We start from the raw sequence: 27,275 nt of genomic DNA on the forward strand, positions 1-27,275 counted from the left end.
GGCAGGACTCTAAAACGACAGTAGGATGCACTTGTCCATTCCGCCGTTCTCCTCTAAATACACGGGAGAGAGGGTTCCTGATAGGGTTTCCTCCGATGCTTAGGAGGCCGAAGACGACTGCTTCTTAACCACATACTCACTCGCCAAAGACAGCATGTCAGACATAGTTATTTTCTGAGTAAATATTCTTTACAGTAAAAATGCTACAAATATAAACACTGGCCTGGAGATGTTAGAAGAGTTAGCAGGATAGAGGTTATAGGTGAAAAAATAAGAATACTTAAAGGTCTGAAAAAACAAAATCAAACACAAATGCTTCTCTACTTGTCATGTTTCTACCTTGCACACACACACACACACCACACACACACCACACACATACACACACACATTCCTGCACACAGAACAATTTCAATCAATTGCTTTATATTTTTGTTTGTTTGTTTGGTTTTGGTTTTTTTTTTTTTTTTTTTTTTTTTTTTTTTTTTTTTTTTTTTGAGACAGGGTTTCTCTGTGTAGCCCAGGCTGTCCTGGAACTCACTCTGTAGACCAGGCTGGCCTCGAACTCAGAAATCCGCCTGCCTCTGCCTCCCAAGTGCTGGGATTAAAGGTGTGGGCCACCACCGCCCGGCACATTCCATTTTCTAACTGCATCCTGTTTAAGTTACTATAACAGAAGGCAGGCACCATGAGGTAAATCAGACTCTGATCATAATTCCCAGTATATATTAAGATTTTGAAGAAAGGGCTCTCTAGAGACAGTTCAGCACTTGAGAACACTTGCTGCTCTTGAAGATGACCCAGGTTCACTTCCTAGCACCCACGTGGCAGCTCACAACTGCCTGTCACTCCAGTTGAAGAGTCACAGACGGTGATAGATGCCCTCTTCTGGCCTCCTTAAGCACTTCATGCACAGGGCATACAAACAGATAAGCACATATATGTAACAATAAATACACAACTTCAAACATGGTCATAAATATACCCGGCATTGAAGAAAACTACTCAGAAAGCTGTTGTGAGCAAGCATTTTATGTGGAAAGAGCCACGGGTACAAACAGGGACCAAAATCCCCCGTGTGGAGAGACTCCTTGAAAATCTAAAAGCTTTTGAACAAATACTAAAATGGATCACGCTGTAATTTACCTAAACCATACAACACAAGAAATAATATTAAACATTATCCGCAAATCAAAATCACATTCCAAAGACCATATCTCATAACGTATGACGCTAAAGTAGAGTTCATAATAGCATCTAAGACTCCTGAGAAGGCTGCCAGCCAAAGAACTGCGGTCATCTCTGCAGGAAGAGTGGCCACACCATCATCTTCCTCGTTTCACATCACTGATGGCCCCCCACACGTCAAACATGAACTCATCAGGAAAGGCAAAGTCTCCCAGAGTCTCGTCAAGCGCGACAGCAAACTCATCCGGGTTGCTCTTGTCTTTTCCAGCTTCAAACATGGTCGTAGCTGTCAATGGGAATATTTAAGAATTAATGAGTCATGAATTAGCATCAGAGGACTGAGAAAATGTTACCCAGGACCATGACTTACCCCAAAGTGACACACACACTATCACCAGGGGCGCAGAGATAGATTTCAGTATCTGTCCACCGTACCAGGTGTGCAGCTGTCACCGCTGCCTTGTCCCCAACCTGAGAGCTTGTCACTTTTGGGAGACTCTAGCATCATTTTGGGTTGTTTGGGTTTTATGTTTTGTTTTCTATGTCTGGTGGGGGCTGTATTGTATATGCTTAGCCCAGGGAGTAACACTACTAGGAGCTGTGGCATTGTTGGAGTAGGTGGGGCCTTGTTGGAGTAGGTGTGGCCTTTTGGGTGTCAGGTTTAATACCCTAGTCCTAGCTGCCTGGAAGCAAATATTCTGATAGCAACCTTCAAATGAAGATGTAGAACTCTCAACCCTCCTGTACCATGCCTGCCTGGATGCTGCCATGTTCCTGCCTTGATGATACTAGACTGACCCTCTGAACCTGTAAGCCAGCCTCAACTAAATGTTGTCCTTAATAAGAGTTGCCTTGGTCACAGTGTCTGTTCACAGCAGTAAAACCCTAACTAATACAGAAGTCGTTCCCCGAAACATCACCCATCTCTTTTTGAGAGTGGGCCTCTCATCATCCTAGAGCTCTCGAGTTAGACTACACTGCTGTCTAGCCAGTTCCAGGAATCCTCCTGTCTCTACTACCCCAACACTGTTTTAAAGCACACACCGCCACATCTAATATTTTCACACAGGTTCTGTGAATAAAACGTGTGCCTCTGAGAGAAGCTCTCTATGGAGCCCTCTCTGCATCCAGATGGGTTGAGGACACGCTGTGAGAAACCCACAGCTAACCTCACCAGGAAAGTCAGTGCGTGTACACAGCTCATCTCCCTCAGTGATTGACAGTCTCTGTCCCTCCCCCAGTCCCCGCCAGACGGAGCAGACGCTTTCCTCACCAGAGGAACAGCGTACAGCCTGACACACAGCTCTCTGAGTTCCATAACATTTTTCTTAAGCAACTTCTAGCTTAGGGTCGAAAATTAGGATGGTATCTGCGATCTGCCTCCCATAGGAAGTTATTTAAACTCTGTGTTCTCTGTCTCGAAAACAGCATCCATCAGTACATACCTCCAAAACACTTTCCCCAGGAGCTAGACGCCCGTGGAGTCTGCCATGCTTGTTTGTTCTGCCCATTAGAAGCACCAACAACCAATTTTTAATATCATACATATTACAGCTAAGTGATGACCTCTTGTGGGCGCTTTGAGAATCTTTTTACGTTCCTACCACCACAAAATTTTCACCAATATACAGTTTCCATTAAGTTTGTAAGTATTTAAACAGGTATTAGGTATAAAAATTAACCTATTGCCAGGCAGTGGTGGTACACACTTTCAATCCCAGCACTTGGGAGGCAGAGGCAGGCGGATTTCTGAGTTTGAGGCCAGCTTGGTCTACAGAGTGAGTTCCAGGACAGCCAGGGCTACACAGAGAAACCCTCTCTTGATAAACCAAAAAAAAAAAAAAAACAACAACAACAACAAAAAAAAAAACCACAACTATTTCTTGTACTCTTTATATGTGTATATATATGAATATATGTATGTATATGTATGTATATGTATGTATATGTATGTATATGTATGCATATGTATGCATGTGTAGATGCTCTACCTATAAGCTTCACCCTCAACCCTCCATGTTTTTAAAATTGTTTTATTTATCTAACGTTTTTTATGTGAGCGGGTGTTTTTGCCTGCATGTATGTCTGTGCACCATGGATATGCAGTCTATGTAGTGCCTGTGGCGGCCAGAAGAGGGCGGTATATCCCCTAGATGTTACAGATGGTACCGTGTAGGCCAGGTCCTCTGACAGAGCAGCCAGCGCTCTGAACCGCTGAGCCACCTCTCCAGCCCCTACAATGCTTTTTAATAAAAATCAACTCCAGACCCACTGATCTCAACTTAGAAGGAGTTCTTCACAGTGTGCGTTGTTTCACTGACCAATGAAAGGACCCGGAGCAGGGAGTGCGTTCCTCACGGTGAAACACCATCAGTAGGTATCTTTCTAACCAGCCATAGAAAGAACTGAGGAAAAAAATAACTTAGGAACTACCATTTGAATTGCCTTCCCACATATTTCTACCTTTTTAATAGGATAAAATTTTAAATTCTGAAACTGACAGAAATAGTTCCAAAATCCTAAATTGGTACCAGAAAACACTGTAGGTCCACTGGCAGTTGCCATAAAACTTCCAGAAGGGACTTATGACAATGCGTCCTTGAGTTAGATCAGTCCAGGGGATTTAACATCTGCCAGAATCTTTTTCTCTACGGGTCACATCTCAAGATGTTCCGTGTTAGCTTGGCTGGTTGAAACTCACAGTCCACTTCACAGCTTAACTGTACAACCACTAAAGAACATTCATTCTACAAAGACTTGTGAGGCTGGGCATGGTGGCTATGCCTTTGATCCCAGCGCATTGGAGATAGAAGCATGTTGATCTCTGAGTTTTAGGCTAGCCTAGTCTACAGAGCAAATTCCAGGACAGCCAGTGCTACACAGAGAAGCCCTGCGTAGAAAAACCAAAGGGAGGGTGAGGAAGGGAGGGAGGCAGGGAGTTTCTGAAATGGAAGAATTGCTGGGAATGCAGGGAAGTACTGGGCTCCTCTGTCTGCTGCATTAGTCTCACAGTTCTGAAGTATATTTCATGCTAATTGTATCTGAACAACAGAAATTCCTAATTTAACAACAGTTGACATTCTTCAAAGAATTACTTACACTTTGACTCCCCGAGTGACTGATCACATGTCCAATCATATATGGTGACAGTGACTCTGTGTCAATCAAAGAAATTTGCTACAGACATTTAATTAAACTGACAAGGGACCACCGGATGATTTCAATGAATTTTTTTAGAATATTTAATGGTGTAAATTCCTGAGAGCAAGAGAAAATTTATTTTTAAGGTTCTTTTCCAAATTACATCTATTTCTCCATTGTGTGCGTGTGTGTGTGTGTGTGTGTGTGTGTGCACGACTATGTGTGTGTGCCTGTGTGTCTGTGTGTGTGTGTGTGTGTCTGTGTGTCTGTGTGTCTGTGTGCGTGTCCTCAAGTGCATGGTGCTCAACGAGCAACACTTTTACCTGATAGAGTATCTCATTCACCCAGAAAATTCATCTTTATAGACTTGTGTCTTAAATTCATTATAATCGTTTGAACTATTAGCCAACACTCTGCTTTACTACATTTACATCTTCTAGGATTTAATTTGCAGGGTTGGAGAGATGACTCATCCATTGAGAACACTCGCTCTTGCAGAGGACGCAGGTCAGCTCCTGCCTTTCACACGGCTGCTCACAATCATCCATACTCCAGTTCCAGGGGATCCGACTCCCTCTTCTGACCCCTGAAGATACCAGGCATGCACGCGGTGCACATGTATACATACAGGCAAAACACTCACACACACAGGTAAAGTACTTGTTTTATTGGGGGCAGCTGAAAAGTTGGCTCAGTGGATAAGAGCTCTCAGGTTCAATTCCCAGCGCTCACGTGACAACCCCCAACCACATGTTCCAGGAGCTACCATGGTCTCTTCAGGCTACCGTAAGCATCGGATTTATTGTATCTCTGCATGTTAAGTACGTGTGCTGGGGGGAGTGTGGTGCCCATGGAGGCCAGAAGAGAGAGTATCAGGCCTCGGGAGCTGCAGTTACAGAGACTGTGAGTCACTCACCATGGGTACTAGGAAACAATCACATCCTCTGGATGAACTGTCTCTCCAGCCCCCACATTTGTATTTCAATAGAAATAACTATTTCTGATTTGTATAACTATGAACTTTCCTAAAGTTGAAGGCAGCCCTGAGGTCCCACACTGAGAGCTGTGGTTGTCACAAATCCCGGTATCTTCTGCATTGTTGTCACATGCCTGAGTCATTTATCCCAATCCCAGAATTTCCCCGAAAGTAGAATTGTGGAGATGAGGTGACCCTGACTGTGCACAGGCTTGTTTTAACTCGCTTTTTCTCCTCTGATCATACCAATCTGGGGTTCTACTGAGTCTGGTTATTCATTTCTTTCCCTAGATTTGGGTAATTTCCTTGGACACTGACTAGATTTTCTGTGCCTCTAGTTTTTATCTCGGCTCATTTGTCTGCCCCTTAGATGTTGGGGTTTGCTGATCTTGAAAGTGTGTGGGCTCTATTGTTCAGCTTTCTTCTTCCCTGGTGTGAGATGCATTGACTTTGTCTTCTGATCGTGATATTCTTTCTTTTGCTTGATTTAGTTTACTGGTGATTCTGTCCACTGTGGTTTGATTCAGGTTTGTTTTTGGGTTGGTTTGCTTTGGTTTGGTTTGGTTTTGATTCACTGAATTTTTCATTTCCAACATTTCCTTTTGTTTGGTTGGCTGAGTTTTGAGACAAGGTCTCACTATGTAGCCCTGGCTGTCCTGGGACTCACAGAGATCCACCTGCCTCTGCCTCCTGAGTGCTGGCATTAAAAGCATGCACCATTTTTTAAGCAGTACAATATGATGTTTCTATGTGTTTATGTTTACACTACAGAATAACTAAATTGTGCTGTACTGGCTGGTTTTATGTCAACTTCACACAAGCTACATTTACCTGAAAGGAAAGAACCTTAGTTGAGAAAATGCCTCCATGAGATCCAGCTGGAAGACATTTTCTTAACTACTGATTGATGGGAGAGGGCCCAGCTCATTGTGGGTGGTGCCATCCCTGGGCTGGTTCTGTAAGAAAGCAGGTTGGGCAAGCCACGGAGAACAAGCAGTAATCAGCACCCCTCCATGGCCTCTGCAACAGCTCTTGACTCCTGCTTCCTGCCTTGTTTGAGTTCCTGTCATGGCTTCCTTTGATAATGAGCAGTGATATTTAAGAGTAAGCCAAATAAATCTTCCCCTCCTCCGCCGCCCAGGAAAGGCACGCACCACAGGACCTGACGCAGTTCGTTCTTCCTTCCTTCCTTCTTTCTTTGTTTCTTTCTTTTTTCAAATCTTTCATTTTCTTGGTGAATTTCTCTTAATTTGACTGGCTTTCTTTTCCACACTCAAGATTGATTTTCTTACTTCAGTTATCTGCGTTTATGTTTCTTGTGTGTTGACCCTGATCATCTTATAAGTACACTCTTAAATCCTTTATCTGACCTTTTACCCAGTTTAGTTAGTGTCTTTGAATTCAATTGTTGGAGTTATGGTCCCTTGACTTATGAGACACGTCACCTCACTTTTTGTGTTTCTTGTGTGTCTGTCTTGTGAGGTGTGCATCTGTTGGTTGTATACCACATCCCTTTTATCTGGCTTAGTGAGCAGCCTGCTCTTAAGGTTCAGTTGCCAGCACCTCTCAGAGAGGAGAAAACAAATTACTGAAACATCAACAACCCGGAACCCAACTAGATGCAACGGTATACTTAGATTAAAACCTCATAATACCTCACCACCCACCATAAACTGACAGGGACAGAGCAGACTGTGATGTGAGGTTAACATCATTTAAGGTTAGTACAGAGACAGGAATGAGAAAATAAACGGGGGAGGAGGGGGGGGCCAGAAGAGGTCTGAGGTTACGAAAACAAAGAATAAATAAGAGTATTACGGAAAAAGCTGAAAGAAAGCGAAAGTCAAAAGGAGGTCACCCAATCATCAAAAACACATAAACAAAATCATAGAAATAACATAAACATAAGAGCTTTGGAAATAAGATAAAGTAACAATAAACAGAAAGCATAATAATAATAATAAAAAAAAAAAAAAACTGAAAACAAGGGCTACCAAAACAGGTGGCGTGCTACACTGGCTTCTCTTGGGTCCTTTAAGCCCGGGGAAGGTTAGGTGTCTGTGGGGCCAGGGGCAGCTGGAGGTGTAGACTCTTGTCTTTCTTACAGTTGATGACACTGCTGTGCCAATGTGGGTCACATGTCAGCCGTCCCCCTAGCTGCCTTCTCTTCTGTGGCTTCTTGGAACAGGAAGGGCTTCTGCTAACTACATGTAACTTTGTATTCTGTGGGGGCAGGCGGGGTTCTTACACCATGGAGTGACTAATGTTCTAACTGAGGGAGTGTCTCTCAGTGGGTCAGGAGTGAGAGAAGTAAGCACAATTGTGCCGGCCACCCTGACTCTGAACCTTTAAAACCCTCTAAGCCTTAAATGCCCTGAGGGGGAGGGAAGGCAGCAGGTGCCAAGTGCCTCAGTGCAATCACAGGTTTCTTGGTCCCTGTGGCAGCCACGGGTGGCTCAGGATTGATCAACCTTCTGGCATCGGTTCAGAACTATGAAACTGCAAATTAACTCTAGGATAATGAGGCCGGTGCCCAGACACTGAGGGTGAGTCCACGCCACCCTCCCAGTCTCTGTGTCCGACTACCTCTCCTGGCTATATGTCATGCGTGAGGTATAGGAGGTTGACTTTGAGTTCCCTGGGAGTTAGAGCATGAGTCTAACTAAGCTCATGAACAGATGCAGCAGCCTGGAGAAATCAGGCCACATCCTGCTGCAGCCAGCCCATTGGAACTAAGAACAGGTACCTGCTGAGATGGATAGAGCACTCCAGTCTGAAGGAAAGGGTAGCAAGCCCATCCACCCATTGCAACTGCAAAATCAGTCTATGGCCCTAACTGGTGCCTGTCCCCATGACAGGTGTGTGTTGGGGGGCTGGGGGGGGGGGGGAGGAATGAATGTTGAAGGTCCTGTTCCCCAATTGGTTCTTGACCAATCAGTAAAGATACTATTGGCCAGTGGCTGGGCAGAAGAGGCGGAACTTCCAGTTTCACCCTAGGCAGGCTAGCAGACGCAGGAAGAGAAAGAGATTCACCATGCTACAGAGGGAGAAAGAGCCACCATCCATGTGAGATCTCAGGTAGAGCGGCCATTGGTTGCTTTTCTAACTAGGCCTTGGGTCGCAGGTGGAAGATTAGAAACACAACTAAACTGAGGGCAGATTTAGGGTACTGAGCTCGGACTAAAGGTAACTGAGGTTTAGGTTTAGAACTGGGAGCGAATAGAAGAGCAGGCTAGCCGAGAGAGGCTTAGAAGAGCCTGGCCATTGAGCTAAAAGCATATTACCAATAAGTTAATGTTTGTTTTGTGTGTGTGTGTGTGTGTGTGTGTGTGTGTGTGTGTGTGTGTTTCATCCAAGGATCCAGGGTGGCTCCTGGGCAGGGGCTGGTAGCACAGTCCGCCCACTCAGAGCTTAAAGCAGGGTAGTAGAAACCACAGGGTACAGACAGATAACAGGCAGGGGCTCAATTTTGAGCAGCCACCTCTTAGATCAAGGACACCCAGCCACAGTCCTGTGAGACATGGGGAGCGACACAGTGCACCTCCTGTTCACGTGTTGACATATCATGCCTGAGGAATCACTGTCTCCTCAAAACCCTAGTTGTATCTGGGTTTGCAAGAGCTGGAGGCTGGAGGCATTTCCTCTGATGTGAGGCTTCTGCTCTCCCCACCCCACTAGCAGGGACCACACAGCCCGAACTTCAATCTCTTGGCTTCTTCGTGCTGAGTCCCCTTCCTGTGTCCCCATTCTGTTCAGCTCTCCCATCTCTGCCTTGATGGCTTTTCCCATCCTCTGGCTCCTCAGAACAGAATTTGTTCTTTGTTACCCCAACTCTTCTCATCACACAGAGGCAGCTGCTCATGCACCATATCATCCATACTGTCTCCGGAGTCACCCATCTAGTGTTCTATGTGTTCTATGTATTTTCTCTACATATGTAGGTGCACTGTGTGTGTGCAGTGCCCATGGAGGCCAGAAGAGGGCGTCAGAGCCCCTGAAACTGAAGCTACAGATGGTTGTGAGTTGCCCTATGAGTGCTGGGAGCTGAACCCAGATCATCTACTCGAGCAGTGAAAGTGACCTTAACTTCTGAGCCGGCTCTGTGACCTTAACCCAGAGCCCGCCATTTTTGAAGACAAGATCCACCTCTGGAGTTTTAGTTAGAAAAACCATAAATTTCTCTTACTTTTTTTCCCACGTTAAATAAAGTTGGAATTGAGATTTTTTTTTATTTAGTTTTGTTTTGCAATATTTGCTACTGGCAGGGTAGCAAACACAAATTTTAGTTGACAAATCAAGACCTTGCCACATTAATAGTAACATAAAAATTTACCTAGGAAACACCCAGAAATCCCAGTGCCAAACCAACTTATTCATGAATTCTGAGTCTTTTTCTCCCTATTTCAGAAATCTTATTAAATGATGTACAACTTTAATATAACAGTATGTAACGTAACCAATAATCAACGTAAAGGTGGCACATCAAATAAGACTTTTCATATGTATCATTTATCTATATATTTTCATATATATTTTAATGCACAGAACATGGTAAAGATGATATTATTATTATTATTCACGGTGTCTAGATTCAAAATTTACTAAATTTTTGTTTGTTTTTGAGAAAGGGTCTGTCTATTATGTAGCTCTGGCTGTCCTAGAACACATAGTGTAGATAGAACAGGCTGGCCTTGAGCTCACAGAGATCCACCCTCTCTGCCTCTCAAGCACTGGGATTAAAGGCACGTGCCACCACACCCAGTCTAGATAAAATTTTAAAAGTTGACTTAACACCAGTACTTCACAGCAAGGAACAGAGTAAATCGTTACTCTTTACTGTTTTTTTTATGTTCTTTTGTACTCCACAAATCCTTTTTATCTTGAAAGTATAACAGTATCATTTGTAAACGGCAGTTGTCGCTAACAGTCTTACCTAAGTCGATATCTCGAATTCCCATATACAGTTCAAGGAGGTCATCCACCTTTTCAATTGCCTTTGCTTTGGCTTCCGAGGGCTGTGAAAAGAGAAAGACGAGATATCGCAGTGACATAATAAAATCCCAGGATGGTCCGAGCACACACAGCAGGAAATAGCTGGTCCATTAGCTAATTTCAGTCGACATATCTGGAATATAGCATAACCTTACAGCTAAATATAAACCAATACAGTAAATACTTAGCTAGTGTCAGCATTAAATAGTATGGATTTCTTTTAAAAGAAAAAGAAAGAAAAGGATGCCATTCCTAAGGACTGAACTCGATAGGACAACGCTGTACCATAAGTGATTAGACAACCGTTTTAAAGGGCATCCTAGGTACACGAGCTGGAGGTCTTCAGAAGAATGTGATTTAATTACTGTGTTTCTGAGGGTGGAGAGGTGCCAGACACACGGGAGAGAGACACCTCGAGTAGAAGGCAACATATATGGAAAGCCGGTGAGAATGTGTAAAGTCTGGTAGAAGAGCATGTTGTGGTTACTGTAAAAAGTCCAAAAAGTCCATGGGCCTGGAGAATACAGTCAGGTGCCTCCAATTTAGGAGGCCTGTGCCAATAAAAGATTGGGAATTCTCAGTATCTCTCTCTCTCCCTCCCTCCCCCTTCTCCCCCCACCCATGTGTCTGTGTGTCTGTGCCTGTGTTGGTGTATCTGTGTGTGGCTGTATGGCTGTGTATCTGTATGTCTATGTCAGTGTATCAGTGTGTCTGTGTGTGTGTCAGTATATCTGTCTGTGTATCTATATGTCTATGTCAGTGTGTCAGTGTGTCTGTGTGTGTGTGTATCTGTATGTCTATTGGTGTCACTGTGTATGTGTCTCAGTGTGTCTATGTGCCTAGGTGTGTGTCTGTGTACCTGTATGTCTGTGTGCGTGTCAGTGTGTCTATGTGTATGTCTGTGTGTCTGTGTGTCTGTGTGTGTCAGTGTGTCTGTGTACCTGTATGTCTGTGTGTATCCATGTGTCAGTGTGTCAGTATATCTGTCTGTGTGTCTGTATTTGTGTCAGTGTGTCAGTGTATGTGTGTCTGTGTGTCAGTGTGTCATTGTGTCTGTGTGCGTGTCTTGTATCTGTATGTCTCTGTGTGTCGGTATCTGTATGTCTATGTGTGTGTCCATGTGTCAGTGTGTATCTGTATGCCTGTATGTGTATCTGTGTCTGTGTGCATCAGTGTGTGTATCAGTGTGTCAGTGTGTCTATGTGTGTTTCATGTATATGTACATGTGTGGCATGTCTATGTGGAGGTGAGAGGCTGACATACATTGCTCTCCTCAATTGCTTTCCCTTATAGTTTTTGGGTCAGGATCTGTCTCTGAACCTGGAGCTTCCTGATTCAGCCAGCAAGCACAATGAAGCCTCCAGGCTCCACTTCCCCCACAGGGATCATCAGTATGTGTGAGTGTGTGCATGAGGAAGTGCCAGTGCATTATGTGTGGCTGTGTGCATGTGTGAGGCGTGTGGGTCTATGTATTTGTATAAGTGTGTGTATGTGAATGAGGGAGCTTTTCTGTGCATGTGTGTAATATTTGGCTGTGAATTGTGAGATGTTATGTATGCAATGTGTGCATTCAGAGAGAAATGTGAGTGTATGCATGTGTATGAGTCTGTGAATGTGTGAATTTTTGTGTGTGTGTGAGTATGTAGAATGTTTATAAAGTAAGTGTATGTGAATGTGTGTATGAGTGCATGCATCTGTGTGTTTTATGGATGTGTACATGTATATGAGAATGTGTGTGTGCATTTTGTATGTGTGTGAGAGTGTGTGCTCAAACTATCTGTGTATGTATATGAATATGTATGTGGGGGTATGGAGTATGCACTGTGTACATGTATACTAGGGGGTATATGTTTGTCAGTCTGTATGTGTCGGTGTCATTGTGTGAATGTATGAGCATTAGCATATGCAAGTGTGTATGTGTGTATGTGTGTGTGTGTGGTGTATACATGTAGGTAAATGTGTAAGAGTTTATGTAAAGTATGAGTATGTCTGCAATTGAGTATACATCAGTATTTCTGTGTGTATACATATGTTTGGAGTGTTTATGTGTGTCAAGTATATGGAGTGTGTCCCTATGTATGGGTGTGTATGTATATAAGTATTATGAGTGTATAGTGACATTGTGTGAATGTGTATTTGAGTGTAATTGTCTGTGAGTATATTTGTGTATGGATAGCTGTGTGGAATGTGTGAGTAGTGTGCATATATGTTGTATGTGAATGTGTGAGAGTATGTGTATAGAGTATACAAGTTGGTGTGTGAGTATGTATGTCAGTGTGAATACTATGCAGTTGAGTATATGTGTGTGTATGTTTCTATGTGCATGTGTGAGTGCAAGTGTGTGCACGTGTTTGTGTATGTAGATGAGGGTATATAAAATATATGTGTGAGCACATGTGTGGGAAAGTATTAACCTGAGTGTACTTCCTTGTGGGGATTAAAGCCAAGGCTGTACACTAGATAAGCACCCCACCACTGAGCTACACTGCAGCCTCCTCAAAGCTTCATTTATAGGAACTAAAACTTAAGAAAAGCAAATGGCAGTACAGATTGCTCCAGCTTCAGTGAAATGATTTTTAATTGTCTGTGAGGCTGTGGCCACACCAAGTGTGGCTGGTGGTTTGACTGAGAATGATCTCCGTAGGCACACACATTTGAATGCTTGCTCTGCACTGGGTGGGACTGTTTGTGAAGGATTAGAGGTGTGTCTCTGGGGGCACAGGCACACGCCATCTCCAGTTAGTGTGTGTGCAACCCCCTCCCCTGCCTCCTGATTCTCTATCAGGTGTAATCTCTCAGCTACTTCTACAGTGCCATGCATGTGTGCCTGCCGCCATGCTCCCCCCTGTGATGGCCATGGACTCTGAAACTGTAAGCTCAATAAACTGTACTCTCCCCCCCATGAGCAGGACTGAGAGACCTTGGTTGCCACAGCAAGGTCAAGTGATGGGATCTAGGTGGAGTTACCCACCTTGGCTGCCCGGAACACAGCAGAACTGCCCCTGGGCTTGCCTTGAGACATCTCCGGCCATGACCTGGAATTATCCCACCCATCTGAAACCAGGAGGGGTTGTGGGTTGGGTCTTCCCCTTTAAATTGAGAGCTGAACATTAAAGCTTGGGGCCTTGATCAGAGAACTTTGTCTTGGCCTCATCTCTTCTCGCCCTCCTTCCCCTTTCATTCCCAGCCCCCCTTTCAGGTGAACCCAGTTGACTTGTGGCCGCGGGCGGCTACAATAAACTCTTCTATAAAGACACCATGCCCTGGCCATAGTGTCTCTTCACAGCAATAGAACATCTTAGCAATGACTAAGACATCAGCTAACTCTGATATTAACCTTTGTTTCTCCCTGGCCCCAGTGTAAGCAGTGGTGAGAAGCAGCAGTGCTCCTCAGATACGTATGCCACCAGTATCTGGCCACTGCCTTCTGAAACAGCTCTCGGTCCCCTGGCTCTTTCCAGCCTCATTCTGTCCACTTGGGTCCCATCTTTCCCTCAAGCAGAGGTTTTCTAATTTCCTTTCCTGCCATTCTCTCTCAAATCCATCCTGCTCAACAGGGCATCCCCAAGAGCCAAGGAATTCTAAAATACACAATTGACAGTGTTGCTGCCCCCACAATTACTACAGAACCTTTCATGCCCTCGCTTCTTCTCTTCCTCCAGCCTCCTCACCACCCACAGGCACTTGCTGCTGCAGCAGCTCTCCAGTCTCTCAGGCAGCATGCACTCTCCCAAACCCCATGGTTGTTTCATAATGCATCTCCAGCTCCCGCTGACTCTGCCACTTCTGGAGGGAACTGCTTGCTGCTTTCTTGTCTTCCCTTGTCCCTGACAGCCTCTTTGTTGTGACACTGTATGTCCTGAACTGTTCTTCAGCCCTGCCCCCTGGTTCCTAATGGCTTCTGTTAATGCCTTTCTGTCTCTCTTTAAGGGAGGAAAAGGGCCACTATTCATTCTTGGTGCCCAGACTGCCAGGCTCAGCAAACGCAATGAATAAACAAGGAGGCCTGGGAGTAGAGCATCATCGCGGCCAGCTTCCTGCACTTGTGCCAGGTCAGAAGGGAGATAGTTTCATGCCAGGAGCCAAACCCAAGAAATTACCTGCTGTTCTGGGAAACCTAGTCTCAGGTCCCAGGAACTTAAAGAACGTCTGGCATTTCCTTGGAGCCATTTAAGACAGTGGGATGGTCTAAGGCAATAAGCATATGACAGTGAGATGATCTGGAGCAGTAAGGATTCAGTAGTGGGATAGCCCTGAGCAATGACCCTCGCCCAAACTTCTCGGTTTGCTGTGTCATTATAACCTGCCCCCGAAATTAAAGTTTCAGAGCTTGATCAGAACTCCAGACTTGCTCTCATTCTTTGTGTCTCTTGTCCCTTCATTCTTTTGCCCACTTCCCTAGGGTCTCGTCGAATCCCTGCGGGCCGGGGCAGTTTCAAATCCTGTAAGTTCTCTAAACCCTTCAGAAACTTGATTGCAGGCTATTTGTACCAATTTAACATCAGCATCAAACTAGCTTCTTTTCATTATGAGCTCGTTTTGATTGACCTATTTAATTAAACAGACTATGCAAATCTGTAGATTTTTAATCCTTCTATTTGAATGACTTTTCCTTAGCTCCCCAGATAGATCACAGGCTACCCTCCTTTCACTGAGGCCTACAAGCACCCTGTAGAACAGGGTGCATAGCAGATACCCATTAATTGCGTTAACTATTGGAAGATGAAGTTCATCCCACGGGACACTACAGCACACTACAGCAAGGCCGTTCATTTTTCCTCACAGCGTCCAACAGAATGCCAAGAGCATTCTCCCAGGACTCACCGAAAGCTCCCACCCACTGACTACATTCTCTCACAGATCCCTGCCTTCCACGGAGGCTCCTTCCGTGATTCAGGGGACACCAGGCAGTGGGTGTAGTGAACAATGGAAAGGAAAAGCCTCGGCCAGATGCTCCTGCCCTGCTGTTCCACACAGAACTCATCACAGCTCACTTTCAAACGCTTTCGCTCTGCTGCGTCTCGCAGCTGCATTTGTCTCTGCTCTCAACCTGATGAAATGTTAACTCCCAACCTGATGAAATGTGGAATCCCTGTAGGAGCACATCTCTGCGAATCGCTGTCAGGGACGTCACGTGATCAGGTTAACTGACATAGGAAGACCAACAGTGGGCAGCACTGTTTAATGAACTGGGGTCCCAGAGCAAATTGGAGAAATTGGGGAGAGCACCCGCGTTCATCTCTCTCTGCTTCATGAGCCGCTGTTCAAGCTCCCGCCACCAAGCTGTCCCCAGCATGATGAACTGAATCTCTAAGTCACCATCCTGAGTGACTCACTCTGGTTCTTTAAGTATCTGCTCTATCAAACCAGCCCTTCACTCACCCTGGACCCCTGTCATCCAACACGCTCTGGGGACCACTCTGTAAACAGCATCCTAACTAATCACCTGACTCATCCTTGGTTCTGCGAACCTGGAAATCTGAGGGCAGCATTCACACACAGACTAGAAGGGCCCAGTGCCTGGGTCTCAGAGGGCAGCATACAGACTGTGATGCACCACCCTACCCCCAACCTCCAACCCCCCACCCCCGCCTGGGCTCTGCTCTAAGAAGCTGCAAGCCTCAGGTGCCTTCACCTCTGCTTCATCAGCACTGCCCATGCTGCAGAGGGTAGACCCGCCTCTGCCCTGCCCCCTCAGAACTCTGCCTGCTACACCCCACGCTGCTCTCTTCCTTCCTCTCTTTCCCTCCATCATCTCTTCGCCTTCTGGCATTTTCCACTCTGACACTTTGCGTTGACACAATCAATATGTAAAACCCTTGCTTTTCTCAACCTAAAATAAATCCATAATTAATTCATTAATGCTGAAAACACTTGAATTCCTACGACACCTGAGATTCTGTTCTAGGTGACCAAGACTATGAACTGAAAATGAATGAAATTTAAACAAAATAACGATATAAATCCAGCAGTATTTGGTGATTTGTAAAAATAAATAAATAAATAAATAGGTTAAAAAGTGGGAAAGGCAGAGAGAATTGCAACTAGTACCAGATTTTCAGAAAAGATAACATAGAGAAGGTAACATACAGGCAAAATCATGAGGAAGATACCAGCAGCGGAACAGTGGCCCTAATGTCCTGGGCAAAGGAAACACAGAAAGCAGGCGGGGATAGGGAAGAGCATGCCTGGGCGGGGGAGGAGCCTACCTGGGCGGGGCGGTCGGGGAAGGTGGTGGTAGATGAGATTAGAGTAGAAATAGGGGGTCACTAAGTCTTAACCTTTATTTTCAGGGACATAGAAAACCCCAACCTGGGACCCCCACACACACGCCTGCCCCAGCTTTCATCTTGAAAGGGTAATTCTGGCTGCTGTGCCCAGCATAGAAGGAAAAAGGAATTGACAGCAGCCTCTAGGGTAGGACAATGGTGCTTGAGGTCTCAATGCATCTGGAGGGGGCGGGGCGGGGGCGGGGCGGGGGCGGGGCGGGGGCGGGGTTTAGAGTCTGGTCTATCACAGGGCTGGACCCACAAGGTTTTGCTGGCAGGAAGAATGTAGAGCATGAAGAGCCAGAGACGACTAGGAAATATTTATCTTAGGAGATTGCATGTCACAGCTATAATCTTTCATTATAAGTCACCATAAGTGCATTGCCCCTGACTCTGCCTGGTTGAATCCTTTCAAGTTTTAGATAATCCAAGTGTCCACAGATAAGTCTAGACAAGTCATCTGCAGGGGCAGGGGACTCGGGCTGACCACAGCCTCTCTTCCCAAGCCCTGGTGTATTTTCCTCTTACTGCCTCGGTGGTTTTCACGTTGCAGGAGGAGGAAATGAATTCAAAGCATGCGTTTTGCGCCCAAGCGCATTTTACCTGTTATGACTGTTAGTTTTATCTCCAGCTCTTAATAAATGTGCAGACCTGTACATTCTCGAACAGAATGGGAATGAAATGAACTAGCATACCAGCGCCTCTACCGTCGCGGGGCCTTTCGATCTCAGGCGAAGGGTCCCTCTTGCAGTACCAATTTTTTCTGTTGATGTCTTTCCGGCTTTCGTCCTTGGTCCTATTTCTGTAAAAAACACGTGAGTAGGAAAGGCATGAGCTCAGAAAAAAATCCCAGCAGAAGTTGTGAGAATCGGGTAGCTTCCGATAGAAAGCCATACCCAATTACGGCAGATTTGATAAGGGATGTGTCTTCTTACAGAGTTACCGAAAACGCAACAAGCCCACCTGGCTTCCATTATCCTCACGTCTGTGGGCAGCTGGATCTACAAGAAGAAAGCATCAGGTGGGAGGGGCTGGAAGCCTTACAAAAGGAACAGTAGGAGTCGGTTTTATTCTCAGAGCAAAGAGGTGTGAGTGGTCCAGAGAGCAGCCAGGAAATCTCACAGGGACTTCCGTCTCTTTCATAAAGATGGGGGAGAAGCTTGATAGAAGGGATGAAGTGCTGGAACTTGATGCTCTGCAGACAAAATTCCACCTACCACACAGACCTGGAGGCCTGCTGTTATCAACCCCATCTTACAAATAAGGAAATTAAAGCCAGTGCAGCTGGAATTCAAAACCACATCTGTCTTGCCAGGCGCAGTGGCTCATGACTAATCCCAGCACTTGAAAGGCTGAGGCAGGGAGAGTGCTAAAAGCATGTCACACGATCCCAAACTCTTCACTCTTCACTAAACAACAGAGCAGCCCCATAGCAGCCAGAAGCTGGAAGAATGGCTTCAAAGGAGACTCGACAGAGTGAGGCCCAGAAGAAAAGCTAGGGCATTTCCAAAGAAGGAACTCCCACAGTCTCCAGGGACCATCCAAGAGAGGCCACTGCTGCCCTGGGGCTGGCTTTGCCTACGCTTTATCTTGGTTTTTCTTTTGCAATGCACCAAGTGTGGTTTTCCAAAGCATTAATCCTAAGCAGCAACACAACCCAGGGAGAGGGGAGAGCGGGTAACTGGAAGGGGTGTGCCCCATCTAGACCTCTCCAGTAACACAGGCCCTGTGGGAAGACAGGCCCTGCTTAGCCAGATTCACTGTTTGGCAAAGTAACTGGATACTCAAGAGGCTTGTATGAATTTCCTGATTTTTTTTTCCAGTTTAAGCCATTAAGCCCAATCCTTTAAAAATAGCACACTGATAAAAATAAAAAGAAATCAGAATCTCAATAAGCACAGGCTACCAACCCATAACCTTTGCAAATGTGTCCAAGTCTCTCTGGCTGCGTTCTCTCTGCAGCTGTGGCTTAGGGCAGAGGGGCTCTACCACCAAGAAGACAGCTGAGCCTGCAGTCAGTGAGGACCTGCAGGACATGCTGCCGAATTCGAGCAGGCAGAGAGGTCTGTGCAGACATCAGAGGTGCGTGTGGATAGGTTTCTGATAAGAACCCTAGACCGGTTTGCATCTTCTACCAAGTTCTGTTTTCTTTCTGGGTATCTAGGTCAATGTGATTAAGAATCTCACAAACTCATTTTAACCTAAATTTAAGATCAGAATCTCCAAAATCCAAGTTTTCATCTGAAACTTACCACAGGATGAAGAGACAACCTCTCTGAAAGGAAAGAAGCCATAAATGGTGTTGAGATGGTGTCCGGATGTTAGTCAATGACTGAGCAACTTTCCAGAACAGTGAGGCTGCACCTGCAAGCTCACAGCACTGGCCTTGCCAGTTACTACATGTCCCTGGGGAAGAAAGGATTCTCAGCTGCTCTGAGCACAGTTCCAAAAGCAGTGTCCAGTGAGAAAGAATAGGTCAGTCTGTCATCGGCACTGGCCAGCAGTGGGAGAGTTCCCAGCCCAGAGTCACATCCATAAAGCAGGGAAGTCAGGCTTAGCCGATGGTATCAGCAAGTGAGCAACACACAAGAGTGCACACACGTCACACTCAAGTCTTGTCACATCCTAACAGAGCTGGTAAACAAGCAGTGCCCACGTGCCCACATTGCTCCACTTCAGTCTGCTCCAAACAGCACTCAGCGCACACACCAGTACCGCCAGTGTCTCCCTGCCTCCTACCCAGCATTCTTTGTTTTCAAAACAATATTTCCTATAGAGCAGACAGTAAACCACTCACTTAACACACATATGTTTTATTCCGGTATTACATACATGTGTCTAATGGAGTGTATATGGGCACTTGCTTCAACAAGGTTTGCTTAAAGGTTCCTGAACACAATCTACTCCTAGAAAATGAACCAGCTCCATAGTCATTGAACAAATAGTAGGCCCCTCATGTTTACAAAGGTGAGGACCCGGATGCTGCAGTGTGGAGTTTCTGAAAGGCATGACCAGCCCTCTGTGAATCCAGCCGGCCTCTACAGAGGGTGTCTGTGAGAGGTGGTTTGTCATGTTGATACAATCTCAGTGAGAGACTGTGTAGAGAAAATTGGCCTTGCAGACATGTTAACTGATGGAAGAAGACCCAGCCTGAAAGCGTGCCACATCAATCCCTGAGTTTGAGTCCTGGATTATATAAGTGTAGAGAAACTGAGCTGGGTGGTAAGTATGTACACATTGACTGTAGATGAGAAATGACTTCAGTTCCTGTCGCCATGACTGCCCTGCTATGATGGACTGTCGTCATGAACTGTGAGCTAAAATAAATGTGTTCTCCACTTTTTTTTTTTTTTTTTTTTTTTTTTTTTTTTGGTTTTTCGAGACAGGGTTTCTCTGTGTAGTCCTGGCTGTCCTGGAACTCACTCTGTAGACCAGGCTGGCCTCGAACTCAGAAATCCGCCTGCCTCTGCCTCCCAAGTGCTGGGATTAAAGGCGTGCACCACCACCGCCCGGCAATGTTCTCCACTTTCTGCCAGGGTATTTTATCACAGCAACAGAAGTGAAGCTAGGACAAGTCTCGACCCTATCTTACTCCTCCCCACAACAGCAGAGTCTAGAAGGGAAATTATGTAAAGTAGAAAAGTGTTTATTACTAATAAATTACTTTTAGAGCTGTAAAAAGTGAACAGAACATACAGAGTATATGGGCAGTTTGCCAGACTGCCGCCCCAGGATCCGCACCACCCCAACCAGAGCAGGGAACACACACTGGCTGTCTCTATCACCCAGAGTCAGTGCTGACACTTGGGCTCACTCTTGGTATCCTGTATGTCGTCATAACTGCTTAGGGCCACGCACCCATCACTGAGTATCACAAAGAGTACTGTCACTACCCCAAAATCTCCTTGTAGGATTCCGTTTTTTTTATCATTATCTTTTCAATGGCAGCCATCTTCTTCTCAGAGAGTGTCACTTCCAAACTCACCACTTGGTGGCACTAGAGCAGAAGTTAAGCTCTGCTTTAGGCAGCCTCCAGACTGGCATCACCCAGCCAGGCTTTTTCCAAGATTTGAGGAGGTTTCAGGGACAGGTCAACTTGTTCCTACATGAAAACAGGCAGGATGATCCTGCTCACTCACTGTGAGGCTGGGGAAGGAGAAGACAGGTTTAATGTTTGAGGAATGTTTAAAAGATTCTGAATGTTGATAGTCTGGCCGAATTTGGAGTATAGCCTACCTCAACATGTCTGGGCAGCCAGGCCAAACCCTAAATCCATCAGTTCACAGAAATGGGTAGACACAAGGCTTCTCTGGGGATGAGTTAGGAGAGGACGTTGTTCAGACTGTAGATCTGGAAACCAGCCTCAACCTGTAACATCCCTACACTCACACACAAGGATTCTCTTCTCCGACCAGGGGTACATGGATACCTGCCTGCCACCTTCACTGAGAATATAGAACACCCCAGCTTGAGGGAGGCTGGCTGCTTTTGCAGTGAACTGAGTGTCACTGAGAGACAGCTGTGTTTCTCCCAAACCTTCTCATAGCTGTTATATCTGTCACTCTAATTATGTGATTTAATTTTGAGGAACACGAGCCGATGACATGAGGAGCTAAAATTACCACAAAAATTAGGTTGAGTGCTTTGGAGCAACTCCTAAGAGTTTTTTTTTTTTTTTTTTTTTTAAAAAAAAAAAAAAAAAAACCAAGGCGTGTGGACGGCACGGCTCTAGATTAGAAAAAGTATTACAGTCACGGTCATTTCACACACCTGGCTCTTCTCTTTAATGAAAGAAACTCACATGTGTTCCTTAACATTGTGATTATATAAGAAAGATGTCCGGTTAGGTGTGGCGGCTGTTACACTCAGGAGCCAGAGGCGGGAAGATCAGAGTTCAAGGCCAACCCTGACTACCTGAGACCTGAAGGAAGGAATGAAGCAAGCTGGAGAGGGGTGATTTCATACACTCTGGTTTGTGGGGTCTACCCAAAGAAAAGGCCTTTTAGCAGCTAAAGGGCAAAGATGCTTGCCGTGTGAGCCTGGTGACCCGAGTCCACAAGACCCACATAAACTCATACTCTGACCTTCACAAATGAACCACGGCAAGTGTATACCACAGGCACACACTAATGATGACGACAATGACGAATGGAAATAAACAATGATGATGATGAATAAAAGGCCTTTTAAAGGCCTTTTAGGTCTAGAATAGTAAAATAATACGCATTTTTACGTTTTGAATTAAAACACAGCATTCATAACAGACGTGAAGTGCTTTAGTGACTACTAGCTGGCATTTTTAGCAAGCCCACAAACTCTCAACCTTAGCTGTATGGTAGGGAGAAAAGCGCTTGTCTCCAGTCCTACCCGGAAGCCAGGATGTGGATTCCAGGGAAATCAATGTAGACAGCAAAACTGATCGGAAAGCCTGTTCTCAGGAGGAGCATTATAAAACTGGCTTAGGTCCTCAGGGACTAGAGGAAGTGACACTCTCTCATTTCTGCCTGCCACCAGGGCCTCAGCCTGGAGTACGATGCCACACTTGAGGACGGGGCAAAGAACAGGATCTCAGCAAATGGTAGGCACAAAGGGACTGAACTCTACCCAAGAATTGCTCAGTCAGTGGTCAAGAGAGTCCAGGGAGTGGGGTACAGCTCAGAGCCTGGCACACATGAGACCCTGGATCCACCTAGAACTTCTGCTTAAGTTTCGGAAGTCAGGAGGAAAGGCAGGACAGAATCAGTCTTACGAGCACACAAGAGACCTAGGTAGGGAAAGGCTACACCTCAGATGGCTGAAGCCATGTTTATAAAACACTTGAAAGAGGAAAAAAATCAGTGTTTTAGTAACACAGAAGAAGAGGAGTTAATCTTTTACAGTTCAAAACTGTTGTAATTTTTGTTAGATATTTCTCATTATATTTCAACTGAATGTACAGGCTCAATTCATTTCCCCAACTCATCAAAAATATATGATCTGGCCTTTTAACCTTTTTTTTTTTTTTTTTTTTTGAGACGATGTCTTACTCACCAGCTCAAGGTGACCTGCTGGAACTCATATAGCACAGGCCTGCTTCAAACTCCAATGATCCTCCTGCCTCAGCCTCTTGAGTGCTGTGATTACAGACACAAGCCACCAAGCCCAACTGCCCTGGTCCTTGGGGACATCTTGTGGGGACTTTCCACTGAGATCTTGCAGCCCCCACAGTACACTTGTTTCTCACACATAACGCTTCATAGCTCACAGCCATGTTCTAATGGCCATGGCTAATGGTTTACCCTATGTGACAATCGCCCTTTGGTCAAACCTGCACCGTGACCCACAGGTGATGGTTAAAGGCACGGATTTTAGACTCTGAACACCTGAGCCAGCATCCTCAGAGCTTTCGTCTTCAGCCTGAGGAACGAAATCTTTATCTGTAAGCAGAATGTCATCTACAGTGCTGAGCAGGTACCCACAGGGCTAATGCAGGGAGGACTCTGGGCCTGGCAGCCAACGCCTATTAGCAGACTGTTGTGACTACCCAACTGCCTTGAGAGAGAAGGAGGGAGGGAGAGAAGGATGAAGAGACAGAGGAGGGGGGAAGGGAGGGAAGGAGGAAGGGAGGGAGGGAAGGAAGAAGGGAGGGAGGAAGGAAGGGAGGGAGGAAGGGAGGGGAGAGCCTGCTCTTCACTCCCTCCAGAACAAAGCCATTCACACTCTTTCTGAAAATAGAAGTGTACAAAGGTTTCTCTTCATAAGTTCAAAAAGCTATCACTCCAAACACTGGGAGCACAGGCCTCTCTCCCTGAGAGGACAGAGCAGAGCAGAGGAGAAAGTTACCTAGCCCATGGGTTCTGCAAAGTCAAAGACTCCATAAGCATAGAGAGGGCAGTTTCAGAGTCCCGCCCAACTGGGTGACTCTGCTCTTTCACCCTCTGGCCTGCCTGGGAATGATTCATCTAAAACTTCCCTCCCAACTGCCATGGGCCCAGAGCTGCTTGAAATACTTGGCAGCAGATCAAAGGGCTGGGCATGAAGGGCGGGGTTCCCTCAGGCCAAGGCTCTAAACGGGGGAGTTAGCGATTATGTCTGATGCCTTTATGAGTGTTGTACACATACCATGCCTTTGGCATTCCAGACAGACTTCTACAACTGAGCCACATCCCAGCCCCCAGCCCCCAGCCCCCAACCCCCAACCCCCAGCCCCCAGCCCCCAGCCCCCAGCCCCCAGCCCCCAGCCCCGTTCCTTCCTTCCTTCTTTCCTTCCTTCCTTCTTTCCTTCCTTCCTTCTTTCCTTCCTTCCTTCCTTCCTTCTTTCCTTCCTTCTTTCCTTCCTTCCTTCCTTCCTTCCTTCCTTCCTTCCTTCCTTTTTGTGAGGATGGGGGCTGTACTGACTACATGGGCCAGTTTAGTATCAAATTCAGAGATCTGCCTGCTTCTGCCTCCTGAGTGCTGTGATTCAAAGGCTTGCAACACCATACCGGGCAAATTTTTGTTTTTAGTAAGGGTTTAATTTATAGCAGGCTGGAGAGATGGCACTGACTGCTCTTCTAGAGGTACTGAGTTCGATTCTCAGCAACCACATGGTGGCTCACAACCATTTGTAATGGGATCTGATGCCCTCTCCTGGTGTGCCTAAAGACAGCAACCGTGAATAAAATAAATCTTTTTTAAAAAGGGGGGCTACAGCTTGCTTAAAAAGAGTCCTTATGTTGGTAACCCTATGCTGGGTTTTCCACTGAAAATATTTAGACCAGTTTTGCTTAGGATTCATGTCAAACATCTACTGCACCTCATTAAGGCCAGCCTGGCCCTTCATTCATCTTCTTCCCTAGAATCATTGTGACAAATGTCAAACCCATGTCCAGCTAGATATTAGAAAGCCAGAATGAGTTATACTGCATTAACCATTAGTGACACCTCCATTTTGTCTTTGTAAGCACTTTAAGACCTTGACCAAAATAACGTTTGTCAATGACAGATAAGATGCAATATAAACCTAAAACCAAAGTCTCTCCAACTTTTCCCAGAACCCCTACCACACCCCAAATGCCCCTTTCTAATTTTAACACCATTCTTCTTTTCAACCTTGCGGGACAGAACCCTTAAGAGTAAGGTTGTGTTATAGGCTTCCTTCCCAGGTATCAGCAAGCCAGCTCCTACCTACTTCTTTCCTTACGTGTTACAGGAGACATTTGAAGCTGTTTCTAGTTAGGGTGTGACTTGGCCCATAGCACACACCTTTAATCTCTCTGGCTGGAATGCCAACACGCCCTCAACACACACCTTTAATCCCAGACAATGAGGGAAAGTTAGTGTGTAGAAGGAAGCACTCTGTTTGAAGGTGATGTCTAATTGAGTGGCAGACAAAGTGACAAATCAGAGAAAGACCTGGCAGAATAGGATATACCCAACTCTCACAAGGAGAGAGAGAAGGGAAGCTACTTAAGAGACAGACAGCACCGGAGGAAGAGAGTACAGTACAGGACACAGTAGAGTTCACAGAGAGCAGTGCAGTAGAGTTGAGAGGGAGAGTGGAGCAGCCCAGAGCCGGGGGATGGGACAGTGTTACTGGGAAAGTTTTACAGAGACAGACTGAAATGAAGAAAGAACAATCGAGACACAGATAAAGACAGAATAAGCCAGAGCATGAGAAGGAGCCAGAAGATGAGGAAAGACTGCTGGAGTTGAGGCCACACAAGCAATTCAGGGGTCAAGAGGAAAACCAGACTGAAAAAGTCAATTGGGAGAGGAGTTTGAGCCAGAACAGTTGAGTTGAACCAGCCAGCCAGAGTTCAGAAAGAACTAGGAAGGGGTGAGCTTATTCAGAAGCAAGTGTCAGAAGCTGAAAACATTCTAGGCTAGATTAGAATGTACGGAGGCTCAAGTTTCTGGGACTAAGCTTAGGTTAGGAGACTAAGACAATAAGCCTCGGAGATGACAGTTTAGAAGAATGAAAAATACTTTTATGCTTACATGTTCCTCCTTTCTTCCTTGGAATTCCCACTGCAGTTCATGGTCCTGAGCACTTAGCATTTCCTCTCTGGTAACTGCCAGAGAAACACCATCCATAGTGTCTCCTCTGGTCAGATAGAGCAGCACTGACTTAAGCTTTCTGACTTCATTCCCATAGCTTTATTTCCTGTCACTTTTAAAACCAGTGTGTAAGGGCTCACTCTCCCTCTAAAGAAAGCACGTGTTCCCCACGGGGCTTCCAAGGTCTCCTGACATTACTCTAAGTAGCTCTTGTAGACTGTCCTGTTACAGTCCCTGCAGGCCAGTGCTCTTCACTGTCACCCACCTCCCAAACCCTTCTGCCTTCAAATATGTTCCTCCCATCCTCCCAGGACAAGTTCGGGTGTGATTTTCACAGAGCATCTTTCACACCTAGTCCCACCTGCTCCCATATCCTCCTCTCACGATGCCCATTAGATTTCCACAATGTGTTTTAGATGCAAACCCACAATTCCATACACAAGAAATGCCAAAACAGGGCCTGGAGAGATGGCTCAGTGGTTAAAAGAACTGGAAGCTCTCTCAAGGTCTTGGGTTTGGTTCCTAGCATCCAGGTCTGGCCACTCATCACCTGCAACTCCAGTTCCTGGAAACACAATACCCTCTTCCGGCCTCCTCAGGCACCAGGCATAAACACACAAAACACAAAACACTATACACATACATCTTTTAAAAATGTGTTTTAGAAAAAACAGAAATAAAGGACTGGAGAGGTGGCTTAGTGTTTAAGAGCATTGACTGCTCTTCCAAAGGTTCTGAGTTCAATTCCCAGCAACCACACTGTGGCTCATGAAGTATGCTCATATAAATAAGAAAAATTTAAAAATTAAAAAAAAAAGAAAACAGAAATAATTGTCAAAGTGGATCTGTCCTTGATCCCCTACTAATATCACACGTGTGCACTTGCCCACATGTGCACCAATCCCCAGCTGTGGGTTTCCTGAGAAAACTCATCTGTCTTAGTTTTGTTTGGGTGGGACTTTGTTTGCATCCCAGAGTCCAGATGACTGAGGTCGTTCTCCATGATCATGGTCCCACCCCTGTCGACTCATTGTGTCTACTTTCAAGCCAAGCCAGAGTGAGGAAAGTCTCTTGCAAAACCACCGCTCTCTCTCATGGCTCTAACACCCTGTGCCATTGCTCAGGTAACCCAATACTTTCTCTGGTCCTTGACATACACAAGCCAGGCATGGCCATCTGTTTCATGGCATTCTTTTTAGGAAAGTTTCCACCCAGCCTTACCACTTACTCTCATTCAATCACATTTATTATGTTTATATGTATTTATTATTTCTTGTTATTATATATTTATTATTTATGTTTTATAAATTATATTTATATGTTATATAAACATTGTGTATTATAATATTTATATTATTTATTATTTATGTTATTATATAGTTATAAATTTATAAATTATTATATGTATATATTATATAAACATATTATTATATTATGATATGTTTATGTTATTATATTTATCTATTTATTATTATACTCAGCTCCTGAATGGACAGTACAATCCACACCACAGTGAGACAGCCTTTGAGGCTGTGGGATATTCTGAAGCAGGAACATTCACTGTTAACATCTCGGAGCTGTCCAGACTTCTCTGTCTACACTTCCTCTCCACCCTATGTGACTCAATGAGTAATTAAACCACCCCAGGACTCAGTTTACTCATCTGAAAAAGTCTTCTTGGAATCATATGA

At 45.3% G+C, this 27,275-nt stretch overlaps 1 protein-coding gene and 1 long non-coding RNA gene across 2 annotated transcripts in view; one reads left to right on the plus strand and one right to left on the minus strand.

The window, feature by feature from the left end:
* Positions 1 to 1,014: 1,014 nt before the first annotated feature.
* The window catches only part of Gipc2 (GIPC PDZ domain containing family member 2), a 72,333-nt gene continuing 46,072 nt past the window's right edge, over positions 1,015 to 27,275 (minus strand). Inside the window, exons 4-6 of the mRNA XM_034500396.2 lie at positions 17,262 to 17,368; positions 10,239 to 10,320; positions 1,015 to 1,474 (exon numbers count right to left, since the gene is read on the minus strand). Of these exons, the coding sequence (XP_034356287.1) occupies positions 1,326 to 1,474; positions 10,239 to 10,320; positions 17,262 to 17,368 (338 nt within the window). The 3' untranslated portion in view covers positions 1,015 to 1,325. The remainder of the gene's footprint in view (positions 1,475 to 10,238; positions 10,321 to 17,261; positions 17,369 to 27,275) is intronic.
* On the plus strand, positions 22,879 to 27,237 carry LOC143442161 (uncharacterized). The gene is made up of 3 exons (XR_013110177.1): positions 22,879 to 23,016; positions 26,560 to 26,708; positions 27,066 to 27,237. It is a non-coding gene; the product is annotated as an uncharacterized LOC143442161 (long non-coding RNA).

Source organism: Arvicanthis niloticus, chromosome 4, assembly GCF_011762505.2.
Source record: "Arvicanthis niloticus isolate mArvNil1 chromosome 4, mArvNil1.pat.X, whole genome shotgun sequence".
Lineage (NCBI taxonomy): Eukaryota > Metazoa > Chordata > Mammalia > Rodentia > Muridae > Arvicanthis > Arvicanthis niloticus.